Source organism: Artemia franciscana, chromosome 6, assembly GCF_032884065.1.
Source record: "Artemia franciscana chromosome 6, ASM3288406v1, whole genome shotgun sequence".
NCBI classification, from domain to species: Eukaryota; Metazoa; Arthropoda; class Branchiopoda; order Anostraca; family Artemiidae; genus Artemia; species Artemia franciscana.
In genome coordinates, this window is record NC_088868.1 from 32,611,092 (window position 1) to 32,627,567 (window position 16,476).

Below are 16,476 nucleotides of genomic sequence, written 5' to 3' on the forward strand. Positions count from 1 at the left end.
GAAAAACAATCTGTATTCATATCTATACCTCATTATTCTAATGATTGCCCTTGAGCTTTGTTGATGGTGATTGCTAATCGAACATTCCTTGTGTCCCCGTCGTCTTTTATATATCCCCCTGTGCCCACCGGCGTCCCCGTTGTAGTTGTGTCCCTGTATCCCGGTCGTCATTTATATTCTATGTGTCCCGGTCGTCATTTGTGTCCCGGTGTCCCAGTCTGTAATTTCTCTTTGAGTGTCGCGGTCGTCATTTATATTCCCTGTGTCCCGGTCGTCATTTGTGTCCCGGTCGTCATTTGCTGTTGCCATTGTAGGTTCTTCAGTCATTTTACAATTAAACATTTTTCCGTCCACGATCTTCTTACAATTAAAAATTTGTCTTTGAAGGATTTTCTTAAATACCTTTAATGACGTCATCGTCATAACAAACATGACGACAACTAACTTCATGACGACATGATGACATGACGTCACTTGACAGACACACAAACAACTTATTTTTATATAGATAGATTTTTGCGATTCCCGTTTTTTTTTCCTTTACGCAATTTACTATCTTTTCATAGTGAAATCTGATCAAAAATATTTGATTGTTGAAGCTACTCTAATTTCTAACAACGATATGTTCTATGATTCAAACTTTTGGTTTTATTTTTTATGGTTTAATTGTTGTAATCCCTTGTTAAAATAGAAAATAGTCATTTGTAATAGTTACAAATTTTCGTTTATTTTGGGGGGGGGGCTTTCCTACTGACATTGTATAACTGGTTGTGTTCAAATCTGTAAGCTTAATCACGAAGCGAGTCGATTTTATCTAAAGAAAAAAAAACTAGTTTTTAAATTTTCGAGAAATCTTTAAGTTTGATTTAAAATATTAAAATTATTGCTCAGGCACCGTATATATTTTTGCAATTTACATAATAACTTTAGTAGTTCTGAAATGAACTTAAATTTTTTTCAATTTTTTTCTCATCTTAAAAAGACATTCGTAATGATATTTTTTCTGACAAAGATTTCTACTAACCTTCAAAATTTTGGTTCTTCTTCTTTAGGGTTTTTGAATTGTTGTAATCCCTAGTAAAATATGTACAAATTTTTTTGCAGTTACCAGCTTTTCACTGTTTATGCAATTCAATGTCTTCCCATGCTTCTATTCAAAGATATTTGATAAATACCACAAGTCTAATTTCTAACAACGATTTCTACTAAGCTTCAAACTTCGGGTTTTCTTTTTAAAGCTTTTAGAATTGTTGTAATCCCTTGTCAAAATATATGCAAACATTTTTGCTGTTTCCAGTTTTTTGCTCTTTAAGCAATTTTATAGAAACTTCTCAATCTTGATATAAACATCCACGTAAGTGTGACAAGTGTGACAACGTCTTTGCAATACTGATGTATATAAAAATGGCTTCAAATTTGTCAGGTATTCTACTAATTAAAACATTAAAATTACTGCTCAAACACCATAAATATTTTTGGAGTTTAAATAATGACCTTTGCAATTCTGCACTGAACAAAAAAAAATTCAACTTTTTTTTTTATGTCTTAAATATTTTCCATTAGTAATGTTATATGCGTCATAGATATAAAAAGGATATATTCACTCTTGTGTTGGGGGGGGGGAGAATGATACGATTAATCAAACTTTTGGTTTTCTTTTTTAAGTTTTTTGAATTTTTGTAATCCCTTGTTAAAATATGCACAAATATTTTTGCAATTACCCGTTTTTTGTGCTTTCCGTAATTTAATGTCCTTATATACTGGATTCTGTTCAAAGATATTTTATTATTACAGCAAGTCAAATTTCTAACTATGATTTCTACTAAGCTTCAATTTTTTTTCCTTTTTAAGGTTTTGGAATTTTATAATCCCTTGTCAAAATATATACAAAAATATTTTTGCAATTACCAGTTTTTACTCTTTAAGCATGTGACAACGTCATTGCAATACTGATGTATCTAAAAATGACGGCACTCACAAAAATAGTTTTTTTGCAAAATTAAGCCTCTAAACAAATTCTCAGACTTCTCACCTATCTAAATTGGTTTTTTTAGGCCAGAATATACCAGGATGCCAATTTTTCCCAAAAAAATATGGAGCAATTTCGAGAAAAAACAAATAAATACACAACTATAGCTCACTTACAAAGAAAGTATATATGTATACATATACATTGTTTTGCAAATGACATAAAGAGTGTTTAGAAGGTCATCATGTCCCAACTGTCAGCTGTCATGTCCTTATTTATGAGAGCTTAAACATATATAAGACCCATTCTATTTGAAACCTTGTTTAATTCACATCTGGAAAAACTGGCTAAAAAATATTCATAACGCTCAACGTCATTTATTGTTTTAAGATCTAAAATACGCAGCCCTAATAGAGCTTAATACGCTAAATTTGAATGTACAATCAGAACGCTGAATTCAATTAGGTATTTTAGACCTAACAATAAAGTAAATAAATAATTTTATTGTTCACAAATATGTATTTACGATTTTACATGTTAAATTAACAATTGCTCTCAGATTGTTGGCGATACCCATAGCTCTTTCAAAATAATTTTTTTAGGTTTTTTTTTCCTTGTCTTAACCGTCAAAGGTTGTATCAAAACCTTCAAACCATTGTTGCATACAAACAATGAGGGATAGAAAAAACATCTAAAATATTCGAGAATTCCGTTTTAGGCTCTGACTCACAAAACTGTGATGGAAAACTTTCTAAGCAATAAAAAATTATTTTCATTCAAAATTTATTTTGATTTTTTGTATTTTTTGTAATGACTACATAAACACTTAATAATACCATTGAAAAAATGTGATTGAAAATTTGCGACACAGTTTTTGATTTACCTTGTGACTTAACTGTGCATAGGTCTTAGGTTCTATAGAATGCTGAAACACCTTTCCGTGAAGAGACGAAATTCGGCAGTCCTCTCCCCGTGAAAGGTTGTTTCTGTGACAAACTTTTTCTAGAAAGATTGTTTCATAAACATATTTTGAAAAACTGTTGAAGAAATATTCATACTATTGGAAGTCATTTCTTTTTCAAGACTTAAAATATGTGGCTTTAATAGAGCTTAATGCTGCAAATCTTAATGTGCATTCGGAGTCTTTTCAAACATTATTATAAATTTTGCAATCAGAAATCAGTATTTTTATAATTATGTTTAAAAAACTTTATTTTGAATCAGTGCGTTTTGAATTTTAAGTTTAAATATAAACTGGATTATTTTAACCTAATCTATTTTTAATTTATTTGTTTCTATTCTTTCGCCAAACCACAATTATGATATTGCTTCACTTTTTTTAGGGAATGAAAATGGAATGATTTCAAGTGAAAATGAAAATGGAATGGGGAATGATTATGGGTTAGGGTAAACTTTCTGAAAGTGAGAAAAGTTCTATTTTTTCATCAATTTTTATCCAACTTATAACTTGTTTTTCAACCTACAGACAATAAAAAGCACATTTTAAAAATGCCATACGGTAAATAGATCATTTTTATGGCACTTGGTATTAACCAAGTGACATTTAGCGATCACAAATTCTGTCGGTCTGTCAGTCTGTCTGTCCCGGTTTTGCTACTTTAGGCACTTCCAGGTAAGCTAGGACGATGAAATTTGGGAGGCATATCAGGGACCGGACCAGATTAAATTAGAAATAGTCGTTTTCCCGATTTGACCATCTGGGAGGAATGGGACCTCGAAACTCAGATCTCTTATTTTAAATCCCGACTGGATCCGGTGACATTTAGGGGAATTGAGGGGGGAACCTAAAATCTCGGAAAAAGCTTAGAGTTGAGGTATCGGGATGAAACTTGGTGGGAAGAATAAGCACAAGTCCTAGATACGTGATTGACATAACTGGAACGGATCCGCTCTCTTTGGGGGAGTTGGGGGGGGGGTTATTCTGAAAAATTAGAAAAAATGAGGTATTTTTAACTTACGAAGGAGTGATCGGATCTTAATGAAATTTGATTGTTAGAAGGATATTGTTTCTCAGAGCTTTTACTTTAAATCCTGACCGGATCCGGTGACATTGGGGGGAGTTGGGGGGGGGGCATAAAATCTTGGAAAACACTTAGAGTGGAGGGATTGTGATGAAATTTCGTGGTAAAAATAATCGTAAGTCCTAGATACGTGATTGAAATAACCGGAACGGATCTGCTCTCTTTGGGGAGTTGGGGGAGGAGGGTTAATTCTGAAAAATTAAAAAATGAGGTATTTTTAACTTACGAAGGAGTGATGGGATCTTAATTAAATTTAATATTTAGAAGAATTTCGTGTCACAGAGCTGTCATTTTAAATCCCGACCGGATCTGGTGAAGGGGAAGTTGGAGGAGGGGGGAACCTATAATCTTGGAAAACGCTTAGAGTGGAGGGATCAGGACGAAACTTGGTGGGGAAAATAAGTCCCAGATACGGCATTGATATAACCGGAACGGATCTGCTCTCTTTGGGGGAGTTGGGGGGAGGGTTGAATCTAAAAAAAATTAAAATGAGGTATTTTTGACTTACGAAAGAGTGATCATATCTTAATGAAATTTCATATTTAGAAGAACCTCGAAACTCGGATCTCTTATTTTAATTCCCGACCGGATCCAGTGTCATTCTAGGGGGGGGACCGGAAATCTTGGAAAACGCTTAAAGCGGAGAGATCAGGATGACACTTGGTGGAAAGAATAAGCACAAGTCCAAGATAGGTGACTGCCATAACCGGACCGGATCCGCTCTCTTTGGTGGATTTGGGGGGGGGGAGTAATTCGGAAAAATTAGAAAAAATTAGGTATTTGTAACTTACGAGCGGGTTATCACATCTTAATGAAATTTGATATTTAGAAGGATCTTGTGCTTTAGAATTCGCATTTGAAATTTCGACCAGACCCGGTGACATTGAAGGGAGTTGGAGGGGCAAATTGGAATTCTTGGAAAACACGAAACTCGAGGTATCTTACGAATGGGTGATCGGATCTTAATGAAACTTGATATATAGAAGAATCGTATGTCTCAGATATTCCATTTTCAATTAGAATCGGATCCGGGGACATAGGGGGTTGGAGGGGTGAAATAGAAATCTTGGAAAACCCTTAGAGCGGAGAGATCGGTATGAAACTTGACGGGAAGAATAAGCACAAGTTATAGATACGAGATTGACACAATTGGTACGGATCCGTTCTCTTTGAGGGAGCTGGGGATTTTTAATTCGGAAAAATCAGAAAAATTGAGGTATTTTTAACTTAAGAACGGGTGACCGGATGTTAATGAAATTTGATGTTTAGAAGGAACTTATGTCTCAGAGCTCTTATTTCAAATCTCGACCAGATCTTTTAACATCGGGGGGAGTTGGAGGGGGAAACCGGAATCTTGGAAAACGCTTATAAATGTCGTAGATACGTGATTGATGTAACCGGACAGGATCCAATCTCTTTGGTGGAGTTAGGTGGTGGGGTTCAGTGCTTTGGCGAGTTTGGTGCTTGTGGACATGCTAGGATGATGAAAATTGCTAGGCGTGTCAGGGAGCTGCACAAATTGACTTGATAAAGTCGTTTTCCCCGATTCGACCATCTGGGGGGCTGAAGAGAGAGGAAAAATTAGAAAAATTGAGGTATTTTTAACTTACGAGTGGGTGATTGGATCTTAATGAATTTTGATATTTAGAAGGACCTCACGACCCAGAGCTCTTATTTTAAATCCCAACCGGCATTAAGCCTCTGATTTTCCTTTTAAATCAATCTATTGATTCTTAGAATTTTGGTAGAAATCATACCATATGAGCTCTTGGCTCTTCCCACCTCGTCACAAGTACCATATAAGCTCTTAGCTCTTGTTTTGTCTTGTGTTCAAGCTTTAAAACTATCAGTTCGCATAAAATTAGTGGCAAAACTAAGGTTGTTACTTTGATACCCAGATCGGACCTCTGTAGACCTAATACCGGGATAGTAGGTTGTCAATTTTAGTACTCAAGAAAATGAAAGTATACTAATTTTCGTGCTCACAAAATTTAATAAAGTAATATAGATAACATGATAGCGCAGTCGTTATGTACCGACGGGACCATAAATTCTAAAAACCGTTCTGCTGGGGAAAACTACGCAGAAAATAGTCGTCATACGTTTTTGACGTGTTACCTGAATAAACTCCCCCCCCCCTTTTTAAGATGCAAAATGTAATGTTATAAAAATGAAAAAAAAATTGTCTTCTATAGTATATCAGTAGTTACTCTGATTGAGGACAATTGGCGGAAAAACTTTTCACTTGTCCCATCCGTCAGTAGAATCAGGCCAATCAGAACTATTTCTTATGCTTGAAAAATGTATTTCTTTTTCTTCTTCAATTAACAGAAAAATTATGAAAAAGCTCAAAAATAATCTGAGGTCCTGTAAAACCCTTTTTGTATTTTGATTTGAAAAATGGAAAAAAAATGTTTGTCCAACTCCCTCTCTCTCCATATTCTCGTAAATTGAGGCTGCTGCAGGGTAAGAAATTCAAAACTAGTAAGAACTTAAATCCTTGGGCAACAGAATTAGGAAGCTGCTACCCTGACTTAAGACGACTTTAAGCCTAAAAAATTTGCAAACTGAATTGATTTTAGATCCAAAAAAGCGGCAACCAGGGTACCAGATTCCCAATTTCAGTCAGAACCTACAACAAAAACTTGAATCAAGAATATCAACGATAAATAGTATTATATTTTAAAAAAGAATCCAGATTTTTTTATGTTCTCATCTATTTAGTGATGGTTTTCTTCATCTATTTTGCCTGTACTAATATAAATTACAAAGGAATTTGCGTCAAAAATCACAACGATGTTAAACATCAAATGGTTTGCAAAAAAACTAAAAACCGAAAGAGCAAAAAAAACTGTAGCTCAGTGTCTTGTTCGAAATTTATAATGTCAAGTCACTTTAAATTAGTTTGCAAAGGTTTACATCCTCCAACATTGCTTTCAATGATTTTTCTATTAAGGTCTATATTTCTCTTCTCTCTGCCAACATTGCCAACTAATGAAAATAGTTGGAGTGCAAAACTCTAAGAACACTTTTTGGGCTATAACTATCCTCGATTGCCCTATAAAACAGAACTAATAGTTTTTTTCCAGTATCATTAATATTTTAAAGAATAGGATGATACATCTGTCCCTGTATTGCCTCTATGATCCCCAAAGGCCGTTCTAGAGGTGACCCCAATAAGTAAAAGGTTCTTCGTGATGGTTCAAATACATCGCTACGCAGATGAAGACGAGGAGCTTATCTATTGTTTTTTATGCTATTTTTTTTCAGCGGAAAAATAAACTGTCAAGAGCCATGCCCCAAGGAACTTAATTGTGGTCACGACTGCCCTAACTTCTGCAGCGAACCTTGTATAGCACCAGCTCAGTGCTTAGTTTGCATTGAATTAGATGAAGGTAGTTCTGTACTCTTTATTATTATCAACATATTTTTGTGTTTTCTTGGAGATTGTTTTATGTTGCTTAGCTCAAATATGGATAATTGAAGTTTTAACTTGCACACACTGTTCTTGTCCCTGTAATATTCCTTGTGTTTTTTGATGAAGGTTACATACTTCATATCTTGAAAAATTGGCCAAGAAAGATTCAGAGCACTGGACATCATTTCTTGTTTCAAAACCTAAAGTGTAGCTCTAATAGAACTGAATACGCTGAATTTGAATATATAGTCAGAACTCTGAATTCAAGTTTCTATCACTCAGAATTTTACGCCATCCTGGTTAGAAGTAATTTTATCGGAATTTAGGTCAAACAATTGCTAACGTCAGTTAGAGCAATGCTTTTTTTTCCTTCATCTGTGTTTTGTACCAGAAAGGGTGTCAAATGTAAGTATTCATTTACAATTATAGGATCATCAATACATCATAACATCATAGACATCATAACATCATAACGTCATAGCTTCATTACATCAATCATAGCATCGTCGGGATAAAAAATCAGTAGCTCACTTGCATGATTCGTGATTTCTGAGGCATGTAGTCCTTTAATAACCTCAAAAAATCCAAACCTGTTACGAAGCTAAATATACTTATTTTCCCTTCTTGTGAGTTCGGCATATAATTTATCTAATTTAAAGTTGAAAGTTTTCACACGAAAGTTGTCAGATCCTGTAAATTTAACGCTGCTGCTATGTCTCCAAACTGTGTTTCTATCTGCAAATATTTCTTTCGTGTCGGGAGTCTGCTACGTAATCCTGCTTACATTTTCTCTCGCTACACTTTCTAGCCTTACAAAATATTATCTCACTTCTTGACTAAGACCATAGAGAGTTATAACAGGTAATAATCTGCCCTAACTCCGTGGTTAACTAACTCCGCGTAATAATTTATGTTCGTTTTCAGTAATAATGTTGGTCCTTACTTTCAATTGAAACAACTTATTATTTTTATTTAATTTCTGATAATTTTTTTAATAATGCTGGGAAATCAAGCTCACCCTCGATGGAAAATTCCCTTCCCCAAAAAACTCCTCCATGGAAAGATTATCCCATGTAATCCCCTCCCTGCCAGAAACCCCCCTCCCCTCATCTGGAAATATCTGTATAATTTCAAATAGCCAATACTATATGTAAAGAATGAAACACAGTTCATAAATTGCAGCCCTTCCTACGGGGCTGTTGGGGCTCATGTCATCCCCAAAAATATAGCTACTAGATTTTCCAACTAAGCAGAACGAAACGGTGATCTCAAAATAGCCCTCCAATATTTTTGGTCACTTTGAACGGGCACTGGAACTTTTGATGTCGGATCAAATGAGTCATCTCTTGATCTTCTAGGATCAATGGTTTGATACAGCCACCCTGGAAAAAATAAAAAACAAAAAAATTAACACGCATCCGTGATCCTGCTTCTAGAAAAAAAATGCAAAATTCCATACTTTTGTATATAGGAGCTTAAAACCTACAGTAATGTTTTCTGATACTGAATCTCATGGTGGGATTTTGATTGAGGTCACTTGATCTTTTACGGCTGTTTCCCTGCTTTTTCAAAATCGGGCGAACTTTCTCATGCCTGTAACTTTCGATGGGTAATATTAAACTTGAGGAATTCTAAATATTTTGAAAAAGCATCAAAATCTGATTCTTTTGATACATAAATTGTCATCAAGACTCTGTTTTTTTTTGGAGTTTTGGTTACTATTGAGCAGCATCACTCATTACTCACGCTCTTTGCGATACTTAAAAGTTGAGAATGCCATAGTTTGCATTAAGGCTATTAATAATCTCAGTAATAAAATGCATTCATGAGCTTACCCTCACACTCCTCCTGCTCTAAAGAATAAATACATTATCCCTTGTTAAAATTCACACATCTTTTTAGAATATCGAAACCTTTTTATTCTCTTCAATTGGCTATAGAGTGCTGTAAAACATTAAAGAAGAAAAAGTCGTACTATTGCAAAAATATAATTTGAGCATGTAGACTGCACTCTGCATTTATCCCTGGAGAGAGTGGGAGTGGGATGTTTTCAATAGCCATAGGGAAGCAATTTTAATGCAATTTTGACACGCGAATTGACTGTAGCACCGAGAATCGTTGTGTAGCACGCAAATTTGGGTAATTTTAGCATCTTAGAAACTGTCCGTGGTGGTAACCCTGTCTGTATCAATTTAGGTCTCACAATTAGATAAAGATGCTCATAATAATAGGCTCAAAATAATTTTCAAACTAATTACTAGTTTTATATAATTAATTTCATTCAAAATTAAGTAATTAAATCCTCCTATTATTTTTTTTAAGAAAAATTGCTTAAAATATATTTTGCTTCAAGCAAAGCTTGAATGGTATATAATTGGGGTACAAGGAGGGCGACTTTCCAGTTCATATATCTAATATTTTCTGCTCGTTTTGAGTTGAATATCAGTTTAAAATTTGGTAGATTGTAAGTTCACTATCGTTTTTTTTTTATGGCACTTGGTATTAACCAAGTGACACATATAGCAATATATGTCACTTGACACTATATATAGATTGCTATGTATAGCAATCGCAAATTCTGTCGGTCTGTCTGTCTGTCGGTCCCGGTTTTGCTACTTTAGGCACTTCCAGGTAAGCTAGGACGATGAAATTTGGCACGCGTATCAGGGACCAGACCAGATCAAATTAGAAATATTCGTTTTCTTGATTTGACCATCTGCGGGGGGGGGGGGGGTTAATTCGGAAAAAATAGAAAAAATGAAGTATTTTTGACTTACGAACAGTTGATCAGATCTTAATGAAATTTGATGTTTGAAAGGATGTCGTGTCTCAGAGCTTTGATTTTAGATCCTGACCGGATCTGGTGACATTGTGGAGGGGAGTTGGGAGGGGGAAACCTAAAATCTTGGAAAACGCTTAGAGGGGAGGGATCGGGATGAAACTTGGTGGGAAAAATAAGCATAAGTCCTAGATACATGACTGACATAACCCGAACGGATCCATTCTTTTTGGGTAAGTTGGGGGGGAGGGTTAATTCTGAAAAATCAGAAAAAATGAGGTATTTTTAACTTACGAACGGGTGATCGGATCTCAATGAAATTTGATATTTAGAAGGATATTGTGTCTCAAAGCTTTATTTTAAATCCCGACCGGATCTGGTGACATGGGGGGTTTTGGGGGGACCTAAAATCATGGAAAACGCTTAGAGTGGAGGGATCGGGATGAAACTAGGTGGGAAAAATAAGCAGAAGTCTTAGATACGTGATTGACATAACTGGAACAGATCCGCTCTATTTGGGGGAATTGGGGGGAGGGGGTAATTCTGAAAAATTAGAAAAAATGATGTATTGTCAACTTACAAAAGAGTGAACGGATCTTCATGAAACTTAATATTTAGAAGGACCTCGTAACTCAGATCTCTCATTTTAAATTTCAACCGGATCCAGCGTCGTTTGTGTGGGGCAGGAAATCTTAGAAAATACTTAAAGCAGAGATCAGGATGAAACTGGATGGGAAGAATAAAAACAAGTCTAAGATACGTGACTAACATAACCAAACCGGATCCGGTCTCTTTTGTGGATTTTTTTGTGGGGGGGGTAATTCGGAAAAATGAGGGATTTGTAACTTACGAATGGGTGATCGGATCTTAATGAAATTTGATTTTTAGAAGGATCTTGTGCTTTAAAGCTCTTCTTTTAAATTCCGACCAGATCCTGCGACGTTGGGGGAGTTGGAGGGGAAACCGGAATTCTTCGAAAACGTGAAAATTGGGGTATTTTTATCTTACGAATAGGTGATCGGATCTTAATGAAACTTGATATTTAGAAGGATCTTGTGTCTCAGATGCTCCATTTTCGACTCGAATTGGATCCGGGGACATAGGGGGTTGGAGGAGGGAATCAGAAATCTTGGAAAATGCTTAAAGTGGAGAGATCGGGATGAAACTTGATGGGAGGAATAAGCACAAGCTCTAGATACGTGATTTACATAATTGGAACGGATCCGTTCTCTTTGGATTAGCTGGGGGGTGTTGATTTGGAAAAATTAGAAAAATTGAGGTATTTTTAACTTAAGAACGGGTGACCGGATCTTAATGAAATTTGATATTTAGAAGGAATTCATGTCTCAGAGCTCTTACTTCAAATCCTGACCAGATATGTTGACATTGGGGGGAGTTGGAGGGGAAATAGGAAATCTTGGAAAACACTTAGAGTGGAGGAATCGGGATGAAGCTTGGTGGATAGAACAAGCAAATGTCGTTGATACGTGATTGACGTAACCGTACTGGGTTCGCTCTCTTTGGGGGAGTTGGGGGGAGGGGTTCTGTGCTTTGGCGAGTTTGGTGCTTCTGGACGTGCTAGGACGATGAAGATTGGTAGGCGTGTCAGGGAGCCGCACAAATTGACTTGATAAAGTCGTTTTCCCAGATTCGCCCATCTGGGGGTCAAAATGGAGAGGAAAAGAGGAAAATTAGAAAACTAGAAATTTAAAAATTTAGAATTTAAAAATTAGAAATTTACAACTTACGAGTGGGTGATTGGATCCTAATGAATTTTGATATTTAGAATGACATCGTGACTCAGAGCTCTTCTTTTAAATCTTGACCGGCATTAAGCCTCTGATTTTCCTTTTAAATCAATCTATTGATTCTTAGAATTTTGTTAGAGCTCATACCATATGAGCTCTTGGCTCTTAGCTCTTCTGGCCTCGTCACAAGTGCCACATGAGTTCTTAGCTCTTGTTTATTAAGTCTAATATTTGGTTCTTGTAACTTCGATATCTTTTTTTTTTCACTATAACTGAGTTACAAGGGGAACGACTTCCTTGTTCATATATCTTGTAAATTTTGTTCGTTTTGAGTTTGAGTTTAATATCAGTTTTATTTTTGGTACATTATAAGTTTATTACTTGCTTAAATTGTATTAAGCCCATTATCTGTTTGTTTTAACTTTTCGTCCATTATTCATGATAATTTCTGTTATTTTTTTACTCTGCTCAAGAAATGGCTTCGCTCTTTACTTTTGTTTAAAAAAACTGTTTTTTTTTTTTTACTTAGTTGCAAAAAAAAATATTATATACCCATATTTATAGATTGAGAAATTTCTGCTACAACTACTACTACTAATAACTCACTGCAACACTAAGCCACGCACGCTCCTCCTCCAACCTAATGTATTCAAGGCCTCCTTCTTGAAACCCTCCCAGGAAGTTCATATTTTCTTTAAATATTTATTTACGACATCCTCCCACCCCAGACGAGGACGACCTGCTTTCCTTGCTGCCCCAGATGGTTGGCCAAAGAAGACAATCTTCAGCAATCTGTCATCCTTCATCAGCAGAACTTGGCCTAGCCATCTCAACCTTTCTTTCATTATAGCCCTAGAAAGCGGGATTGGGCCACATGTTTCGTACAGCCTACTGTTTGAAATGCGGTCTGTCAGCCGGGTACCAAGAACAATCCGTAGGCAATGTCTCTGGAAAACATCTAGCAAATCTTCGTCCGCTTCCGAGCGCCTACGCTTCAGAGCCACATTGAGAAATTTCCTTTTGATTTAGTCTTTGTTGAATTTTATTTAGTGTGATTTAAGGAAAATATTTATCCCTACAATCCGGAATGGAGGTGGGGATATCTTTTAAATGCTCGATTGCATTTTTTTATGTGAATGTGACCATGTTTTGGCTATAAGTACACGTTATCATCTTTTAATATACTAACCCCTCCTTTTTAGAAAACCGAAAAAGTCAGATTGAAACATATCGAGGATTGGCGAGGATTAAGCTCTTAGAACTTAAGAGAGAGGCAAGGAAGCTTAAAGTTACTTGTTTGGACCAATCATCCTCAAAATATCTGGATATCAGAGACAAAGTTCTGAAATATATTCAACCTGTTCATAGATGGCGTCCTGAAGTGTATTCAATCAAAGAAGTCTTCAATCCAAATCTTCTTGAAGATTTTTATTCTTGTCAAGCGGACTTAATTGAACCTTCAACAATACGTGAAAAGTTTCATGGTACTGATTCTGAAGCTATCAATGCAATTATACTTAATGGCTTTCGACTGCCAATTAATGACACCCAGGTTCGAATGTTTGGTCGTGGTATTTATTTTGCAACCGATTCCAGTAAGAGTGCACAAGATGTATATACTGAAGGATCTAATGTGTTGCTTTTATGTGACGTTTTACTTGGCAAAGAAATGAAGGTTCTTAGCCCCAAATATAATATGAATTTAGAAACTATTAAGAATCTTGGATATGATTCCATCTTTGCTCCACGTGACACAAGAAATCAGGGAGGTGTTTTGTTTGATGAATTTGTAATATATGACCCACGTCAAGCTTATCCGAGGTACATTATTAGTTACAAGTGAGGGAGGGGTTTTGTTTGAATTTGTAATATATGACCCACGTCAAGCTTATCCGAGGTACATTATTAATCATAATGTGTGACAATTATGTACTTTTACTGCTAGTATCATATTTAAAAACTTTCAATATATGGAATTCTTCCTAGCATATCATTTGATTCCTCCAATGAGTTAAACTACCACTTCCTTGTGGCTGATCCACAATTTGGTCAATGTTGCTACACTAGAGAAGTTTTAAAAGTCTTAGACACTACCTGGGGAATTGCAGGATGTTGAGAACCATGTTAGTATTGCAACCAGATATAACCCAAAATGGCAAAGATTCACTCGGAAGAGCAAATACGGTTATGATTGGCAATGAAAAACAGGATACTTAAAAAACAGGATAATTGATATAAAAAACAGAATATATAGACATATAATTGATATAAAAACGGGATACATGATACAAAAAACAGGATAATTGATAATAAAAAACAGGATAATGAAAAAAAAAAGGATAATTACTTCATTATGTAGTTCATCTCAAATGAGATGCTGTAACACTGGAAAATGTAAAGATGGATAGCTTTGAAATTAAGTTATGCTGATTTTATACTGAAAATGAGTTAAGCTATGCTGATTTTTTGAATCAGAGGTTTTTATTTGTAAATATAACGATTAAACTGGTTAATTAGTAACAGAAGTGAGTGTGACTTATTGTAGAAACTTGTAAAACTTGTAAGAAGGTGAATTACCAGAGCAGGGTAAGTTTCAACTGATTTTCTGCTTTTTCTGCTCAAAAAGGTTGACGGGTAACTGCAGTTGTGGTTCTAGGACTCTCCATTTTTCTGACATCTGATATTAAATTCCTTTTATTATATTTATGTGCTACTAGTATGGTACTTGCCCCCCAACTAGATGTTAAGGCTTAAAACTGCTACAGGGTAGCTGAGCGATTTCAATTTGGTTGAAAACAAACATAGTGTATACTTTGTCAGAACTAAGATAAACACTAAGAAAATACTGGCTTATAAATAAGAAGATATTTTAGGGGGGGGGGAGTCAGAAAACTTGATACAGTATAAATTGTATTGAATGATTATAGGGAGCCAGTTGTATAAGTCTGTCTGCCTTCCAGTTAAATCCCTTGCAGTTTATTCTTGATCATTTGTATTTAGCTCACTCACAAGCTAGCTTAAAAAATTGAAAGTTTTTTCTCTGTTTTCTTTGCCATATTGAACGAAATTTGAGTACTTTTATACTATGAACTGAACATTCTTATTGGAAACATTCTTATTGCCTCTAGTGGATTGGATCATATGGGTCTCATGAAACGGTAGTGTGTTTTCAGAAACTGATAAATACAAATAAAAAAATAGACTAAGTCCCCAAACTAAATCTTCTTGTTTTGTCTTTTCTCCTATCGACTTTATTAAACCTAGGTACTTATCTGTTAGCCAGTACTCACACAAAAATTTGGATCTACAGGTACACGGCCGAAACAACTGAGACGCTTGGGAGATAGACAGTATATGCATCATTTGCGCTGTATGTTTGCACTTTAAGGGGGGGGGGTAAGTATAGTGTGGCTGAAGGCAAAATATAATGTATTTTAACCAAAATAACAACTAAATACGTATTCAAATATAGCTGCAATGTAGTTTTTCACTGAGCCGAAGCTAATTGTCTTCGTATACAAACAGCAATAAACCGGTTTTTGTGTGGTTTTTTAGATCCGAGTTCTCGAGTGTGTACTGCCTAACAGATAAGTACCTAAGAGTATTCTGAATAAAATTTTTCACCTCTATCATAGGATCTGAAGATGTGAGGTAATGATCAAAATGAGAAATGAAGATAAAATAAGGATTTTCGAAAAAAAGGCACTAATATATTTATTGTATATGTTCAATTTTGAATAAAAATGATAATGCTAAGAAAGGGATACAAAAAAAAAGAATTCATGGGGTTTTATGGCTTTCTTGTGTTTTCTTATGTTTAATCCAAAAAGAATTGATTTATTTTTGTTTAATATTCGGTTTCCTGTGAGTTTCCATTATTTTATATTTTTTTTTATTTATATTTAGGAATAATTTTTTTCGAAAGAAATATTATTTTTATCCTCTATCTGTTTTATCATCTATTCAAATTCTTGTTGCATCAAACAAAGCTCTTATTCGTCAATGTAACATTATGACTTCATAAGGTAACGTCAATTATTTAATTGATTTTCACAAGTATTATTAATACCATTTAAAGGTTTTTATTAATACCCTTAATTATTGTTGTTAATACCGGTTGATAGCAGTTTAATATGTTTAGAACTAGACAGACTTAGTATATCTCAGGCTATAAACAGTCGTAATTAATCGATACAGGTATATTTTACGACAGCTTTAAGGCTAGGATTTTTTCAAGCATTTTAAGCTTTTTTATAAGTATTTAACCTATTTTTAGCATTTAAGCTTATTTTAAGCTTTTTAATGCCGACGTTTATCTTTGAGGGATTTTTTCTGAATCTTGAATATTTTTAGCATAAAATGTATCAAATTGCTTATTAGCTCACTTGATCTGCTACGTGAATGATTCGCAAACCAAAGTATTTTCGTTGAGAATCCATGTTACAAAATATTAAAAAAGAATACCAAGAAAATGCTAAGTATTTACAAATGTCAGCATATCATTCCAACGTGTACGGTTT

General features: G+C 35.0%; 2 protein-coding genes across 9 annotated transcripts in view; one reads left to right on the forward strand and one right to left on the reverse strand.

Moving 5' to 3' along the window:
• LOC136028329 (uncharacterized) overlaps window positions 1–14,293 on the forward strand; it is a 91,614-nt gene extending 77,321 nt beyond the window's left edge. For all 8 annotated transcript variants that reach the window (XM_065706109.1, XM_065706105.1, XM_065706111.1 and 5 more), the window contains 2 exons: window positions 7,282–7,406; window positions 13,159–14,293. In XM_065706109.1, the coding sequence (XP_065562181.1) occupies window positions 7,282–7,406; window positions 13,159–13,799 (766 nt within the window). In that variant the 3' untranslated portion in view covers window positions 13,800–14,293. The remainder of the gene's footprint in view (window positions 1–7,281; window positions 7,407–13,158) is intronic.
• Window positions 1–16,476, reverse strand: part of LOC136028546 (uncharacterized oxidoreductase YjmC-like) — a 584,142-nt gene that overhangs the window by 204,245 nt on the left and 363,421 nt on the right. The gene's annotated exons all lie outside the window — the stretch shown is intronic.